General features: G+C 46.8%; 1 protein-coding gene across 3 annotated transcripts in view; it reads right to left on the bottom strand.

The window, feature by feature from the left end:
- Plek2 (pleckstrin 2) overlaps positions 1–6,585 on the bottom strand; it is a 26,728-nt gene extending 20,143 nt beyond the window's left edge. Inside the window, exon 1 of one of the 3 annotated variants that reach the window (XM_029555584.1) lies at positions 6,403–6,585. In XM_029555584.1, coding sequence (XP_029411444.1) covers positions 6,403–6,444 — 42 coding nt within the window. In that variant the 5' untranslated portion in view covers positions 6,445–6,585. The remainder of the gene's footprint in view (positions 1–6,402) is intronic. The other 2 variants (XM_029555583.1, XM_008852149.3) reach the window with 2 other exon arrangements.
- Positions 6,586–6,896: the final 311 nt, after the last annotated feature.

Consider the following 6,896-nt stretch of genomic DNA (forward strand, 5'->3'; position numbering starts at 1 on the left):
ACTCACTATGTAGACCAGGCTGGCCTTGAACTCACAGATATCCGCCTGCCTCCACCTCCCGAGTGCTGGGATTAAAGGCGTGCGCCACCACGCCCGGCAATATTATTTTTATAATAAAAAATAAATTCAAATTCAAATAAAAATGTTGAAGAACCAATTCAGTTCTTCATATGAGGAAGGCAGGCAAGAGTGAGCATAAAACCACTGTCAGGCTGAAGATGTAGCCCAGCAGTAGAGGCTATTTGGCACTTGTGAGGCCTTAGGTTTGATTTCCAACATTAAAAACACTTCAGCGCTTCATATTATTTTTATAATAAAAAATAAATTCAAATTCAAATAAAAATGTTGAAGAACCAATTCAGTTCTTCATATGAGGAAGGCAGGCAAGAGTGAGCATAAAACCACTGTCAGGCTGAAGATGTAGCCCAGCAGTAGAGGCTATTTGGCACTTGTGAGGCCTTAGGTTTGATTTCCAACATTAAAAACACTTCAGCGCTTCCTCTTGCGAGAAGTCTATATGGTTTTATATGACTTAGGCTCTGAGTCCTGTGGGGAGGGATGGGGAAGTGATGGCAAAGGTTTCCTATTCCATGTTGCAGTTTGATCTGTGTACTATGGCAAGAGGGAACTCCATGAAGAATCTTAAGCAAAGGCATGATAAGTTTAGGGTCTCAGGTCAAAAAGATCACCCTGGGGTTGGGAGGTAGCCCAATTCATAGACTGCTTGCCTAGCATGCACAAAGCCTTAGGTTCAATTCCAAACACCATAAAAACTGGGCCTGGTGGTGCATGCCTGTATTCAGAAGGAGGAAGGAGGATCAGTTTAAGGTCATCCTTAGCTTGGGCCAGAGATTCTGTTTCAAAAATAAATAAAACATTCAGGTCAAGCATAGTGGCACTTATTTGTAACAACAGCACTCAAGAGGCTAAGGCAAAAGGGCCAAATTTGAGGACAGCTCAAGCTACACAGTGAGACCCTGTCTCAAAAAAAAAAAATCATTCTTACCACAATATATCAGAAAAACTCAATGAAACAGGTGAGATGTAGTATGGACCTCACCAGGAGGCTGCTGGATAATCACACACCTGGCAGGAAACCCAGGGTTCCTGTTCTCCAAATAAGCCACCAAGTCCATATGGGCAAAGTTAAGTGAAGGGCCAAAAATACTCAGGCCTTCTCTACCTAGGAACTTGCTCCATACATGGAGAAGTCTCCCCCATCAGGCAGCTAGTCCATAAGCTGCTGATTGGGGCAGAAGTCACCTGGAGCAGAGTTTAGAAGCTCCTTTAAGGGAAGAGGGGGGCCCATGAGCTGGGATAGCACCTCAAGGCTGGGTTGAAGAAGCAGAGTGTCACACACAGCTGGAGACACCCTTGGAAAAGGATACTCTACTCCCTAACTTTAAAAAAAATTATTTTTTTTATTTTATATGTATGAGTGTATTGCCTGCATGTATGTAAGTGCACCGGTGTTGTGCAAATGCCCACTGTGATAGTTTGAATGAGAATCTCCTCCATAGGCTCCAAGTATTTGGACATTTTGTCCCCAGTTGATGGTGCTGTTTTGGGAGGTCATAGAAGGTGTAGCTATGCCAGAGGAAGCAAGTCATTGGGGGTGGGCTTAGAGAGTTCTTAAGCCTTTCCAGATCTCCAGTCCATCTCTTGCTTCCTATGGCTGCTTGAAGATGTGAGAGCTTAGCTTCTGCTCCTCTTCCAACCACCTCTGCCACTATGCCTCCCCGCCATGATGGACTCTTGCCCCTTTGGAACCGTAAGCGCAAATAAGCTCTTCCTTCTATAAGTTGTTTTGGTCAGTGTTTCTATCACAGCAACAGAAATGTAACTAATATACCCATGAGGGTCAGAAAAGGGTATCGGATCCCCTGGAACTGGAGTTACAAATGGTTATTAGCTGCTGTGTGGGTGCTAAGAACTGAACCTGTGTCCCCTGCAAGAGCAGTCAGTGCTCTTAACTGCTGGGACATTTCTCTAGCTCCTCTACTCCCTAACTTTAAAGATGAGGAAAGATGCCTGCAAAGTCTTGCTCAAAACCCTACAACTTCTAAAAGTTGGTACTTGCTTTGGAATGAATTGTGTTTGCCAAAAGATATATCGAAATCCTAATCCCTGGTACCTCTGAATATGATCTTATTTGGAAATAAAGTCTCCGTATATGGAATCAAATTAAGATAATGTTACCCTAGACTAGGGCAGGCACTAATCCAATGTGACTGGTGTCCTTACAGAAGAAAATGTAGACACTGAGGGACATACAGGGGGAATGGTCACATGGTAGTGCATTGGAAAGATGCATCTGTAAGTCAAGGAATGCCAAAGATTGCCATCAAGCACCAGAAACTAGAAGAGCAAGTGAGGATTCTGCCTATCAGGTTTCTAAAGGAGGATGGCCCTGCCAACACCTTGATCTGGGGGGTTTCCAGCCTCTAGAACTCCTTGTGGTGTTTTATCTTTTGTGCATATTTTTTTCTTTACTCATACCTTATGCGATGGTTAATCTACATTGTTAAGTTGGCTGGATTTGGGATCACCGAGGAGACTGTTGGAAGGTGTTTCCAGGGAGGTTTAACAGAAGAGGGGAGACCCACTATGAATGTGGGTGGCACCATCACATGAGATGGGGTCCTGGACTGAATAAAGAGGAAAACAGGAGTTCCAGTATACCCTGCTCCTTGCTTCCTGATGTTCCCAGATGTGAGGCATCCTAGCTGTAAGCTCCTGCTTCCATGAAACCTACTGTGCCTTCCCTGTCATAATGGACTGTACCGTCTTAAACCATGAGCCAAAATAAACCCTTCTTTCCTTAATTTGCTTTCTGTCAGGTATTTCTGTCTGGTCAATGAAACTAGAAAAATAACTATTGCAACTTGTATCTTTTTCCTCTTTAAGTTCTAATACCATAAGCATTTTTTTTTCTTTTGGTCTTTTTAAGACAGGGCCCCAGCTGACCTGAAACTTGCTATGTAGACAAGGCTGGCCTTGAACTCACAGAGATCTGCTTGTCTCTGCCTCTTGAGTGCTGGGATCAAAGGTGTGCACCACCATGCCAAGCACCCATAAGCATTTTTAAAAAATATTTTAGTTATTATTTTTATTTTATGTGTATGACTATATTGACTGCATGTGTGTCAGTGCACCCATGTCACGCAATGCCTGCAGAGGACAGAAGAGTCTGTTGGATTCCCTGGAACTGAAGTTACGGACAGTTGTTAGCTGCCATGTGGATGCTGGGATTTGAACCCAGGTCTTTTGCAAGAACAACCAGTGTTCTTAACTGCTGAGCTATCTCTTCAGCCCACCCATAAGCATTTTTAACACCTGTATAACCATAATTTAATTAGACATTTGTGAACCTGGAGGGAGAGGCAGGCAGCTTCCGGGGGTGTTTGTTTGACTGGTTGGTTTGATTATTTAGTTATTTGAGACAGAATCTCCCTAAGTAGCCTAGGCTGGTTTCCTCCAACTCAGGGTCCTTCTCCTTCAGCCTCCCAAGTACTGGGATATACCTGTGTCATTATATCTGGCTTCTAGGGGCTTTTTCATACATAAAAAATTGTTGTTGGGCTGGTATGTAGTTCAGTTGGTAGAGTGCTTGCCTAGCATACCCCAGCGCTGTGTAAACTAGGTATGATGGTGCAAATCTGTAAGCTCACTGCTTGGGAAGTAGAGGCAGAAGGATCAAGGAGTTCAAGGCCATCCTTTAATATACAGAGTTTGGGGCTAGGCTGGGCTACATGAGACCCTGTCTTTGTTCTTATTGCTGTTCATAAAGCTTTTTACAGTATCTCTTTTTATTATGTATTTATTATGTAAAATATTACAGTATTTTTTTATGTGTGAGTGTATTGCCCGCATGTAAGGGCACCCATGTCATGCAGTGCCCTCAGAGGACAGAAGAGGTATCGGATCTCCTGGAACTGTTGTTATGAATGGTTGTTAGTTGCCATGTGGGTGCTGGTATTTGAACCGGGGTCTTCTGTAAGAACAGCCAGTGCTCTTAACCACTGAGCCATCTCTCCAGCTCCTTACCGTATTTCTTTGGGATGGAGTCCTACCAATGAAATTTCCCGGCCAACTCTGTTGCTCATGGTCTGAGCCCAGCAGTAATGTTTAACTATGCTTTGCCTTTCCTCACCACTGAGCAGTCCAACCCCCTGCTGCTCCTCTCCCTGGGAGCCAGGTCTGGCAAATGCTCTGTGTTTTGCCTAGAGCTTGGTTCCTTCTTGTCTGAGCAGGATTAGGAGCCAAATCCATCATGCCCCTGCCTGCCTCCAGCTAGGCCCTCCTGGGAATGACTATTCTTCTCTGGCTTCCTGATCAGGCCTGCTCCACTGCTGGGTTGTGAACTCCCCTAAACTACCCAGTGCCTTGACCCTATAACTTCCCCAGTGGACACAAGGGTTACTGCTGCACTTGGGAGAACAGGGGATTTGGAAACGGTGTTGGGAGCAGGGGTGGTCATAGCAGGGTCTTGGGCCAGCTCTCTCACTGGACAGGCAGGAATGAGTGTGGCTTCCATTTGCCTCAGGATAAGGCTGGAAAGAGGTGCTGGTGTTTCTGCCTAGGCCTGTGCTGCTAACTCGCCTCACTTCCTGACACTCTGGATTCCAAACCAGGCTTCCAAGAAGGGTCATCCTTCTCCCCAGTGTTCTGATCCTCTGACTTGGCATGGTAATAGTGGGGAGTCATGTGGGTAACCCCAGGAATAGGGAGAGACTCAGAAGCCCCTCTCTGAGGGGTTTTACCTGGAGGTAACTCTGTTCCTCCACAGGCCCCTACCACAGGCAGTCCAACGCCCGACCCACCTATAGCCTTATAGCTGACTCACAGGCTGCAATGCAGTGGGAGACAGAAGTTGCCCATAGGTTGTCACTCTGGCCTGGATGAACCACTCTATCATTCAAGTGACAAAAACACAAAGCAGGCGTGGAATTCTGGGCAGCTTGAATCCAACCTGACTTTGAATCTGGCATCAGCTTCCTACCCTCCTTGCCTAGCTTTGCACAAGCACACCTTGCCTCTCCACATCAAACACTATCCAACACAATGCAAACATCTTATAAACAGAATATGAACAGGACTTGAGCCTTCAGAGCTGATAGGGTTGATGTGGTCACCAGGTGAGCCAATGAGAAGGACAGTCCCTCATCACCCCCTTCCTAAGGCTGTAAACTCAGGACAACAGAAACATATGCTATGTTATTATAATGACATGAATATTCAGTGTTGGTACCAATGCTAAAGTTCATTTTTTTAGCTACTGGGGATTAAACCCAGGGTTTCCTGCACGTTAGGCAAGTGCTTTGCCACAGAGCTATATCCCCAATCCTAAAATTAATTTTAAAATATTAAAATTTCTCTTGCAGGGGCTTTCATTTGTATTCTACCTTGATCCTAGGCATCCTGGGAGCCCCAGAGTTCCTTTTTGGATTCACACTTATTGTGGGCCCCTTGGGGTGATGGGAAGAGACTGAGGAGAGGTTCAAGTCCCATCTAATGCTCTCTCTGGGCAGGCTACCTCATCTTTCTGCTGCTCAGTCTCCGCACCCATTAACAGTGACAGCAACAGCTACACATGGCAGTCAGCAGACAGGAGAAGGGTTTGGGGGTCAACCTGAGTGGCTCTATAACCTACCACTTTATTCAACCTCTCTGACCTTTGATGAAAGGGGAGTCTGTGCCAATCACTGACTGTAGGAGTGTGGAAAGTACAAGACAGCTAAGTGCTAAAATCAATGATGAGAGAGAGAGAGAGAGAGAGAGAGAGAGAGAGATTCTTGTAAACCACAGAACATATTCATGTTGCTTTAATAAATTACATTTCAATATTTTTTAAATGACACATAATTGTGCACATGTACAGGATACATACAGTGTAACATTTCAACAGAGGAATATAAATGTGCAATGATCTTATTAGGAAACCGGTGAAACCATCACCTCAAACATTTATTATTGTTTCTTTGTGTTGGAAACATTCAAAATCCTCTCACCTAGATGTTATGAAATGTACCCTTCATTGTGGTCAACCATAGATATCCTTCTATGTCTTAGAACGTTAGAAGTTATTCCTTCTTTCCAACGGCACCCTTTAACCATCCTATCCCCACACTTCTAATAAATACAATAAAGTGTGTGTGTGTGTGTGTGTGTGTGTGTGTGTTGAACCCAGGGCCTCGTGCATGCTACCCTTGCCCCTGAGCTACAGCCCCAACCCCAGTAAGTTGTCCTAAGAGTGGCGCGGCGCCGGACCGGACCGAACCACCCTAACCCGGCGGGATTTTATTTTGGCGGCCGCCGCCAGGCGGAACTCCCCGCCGCCTACACGCAGTGGTCCAGCTCACATCCTCCTCGCCGATCCCAGCGAGGCCCGGGCGTACTCACCCTCTTCACGAGGAAGCCCTCCTTGAGCACGCCGTCCTCCATGTCGCCAGCCTAGGTGCGCTGTCCCCGCGGCCCGCGCTGCGCCGCCGGCGCCCAGGAAGCCGCTCCGCCCGGCGACGCCCCCTGGCGCGGGTCCAGAGCCCGAGCCCGGGCCCCGCGGGCAGGAAGTCAAGCCGGGTCGGGACTGCGCCCGGGACCTTCCCAGCGGAGTGCAGACTGCCACCCGGGATTGCCCGGCCTGCCCTAAGCGGCCCTGGACCGCTGTCCAAGGTTGAGGGGTATCCCAGGGCTCAAAGGAAACGGAGCGTGTGGATAGGGTGAAACTGGGCTGGGAGGGTAGGAAAGTCTAAGGCGACTGGCACAGTCTATAGAGCCTGGACGCACCCTTACCCCCAAACCTCCTCTACCGCAACTTGAAAAAAATCCGAGAGCCAAAGAGTGCAGCAATTAGTGGTGAATTTGGAAGGGTGTGCAAAAGAACTCAGTATCTATGT

The sequence above is a fragment of the Nannospalax galili genome, unplaced genomic scaffold (genome assembly GCF_000622305.1).
Source record: "Nannospalax galili isolate Female #2095 unplaced genomic scaffold, S.galili_v1.0 scaffold285, whole genome shotgun sequence".
NCBI classification, from domain to species: domain Eukaryota; kingdom Metazoa; phylum Chordata; class Mammalia; order Rodentia; family Spalacidae; genus Nannospalax; species Nannospalax galili.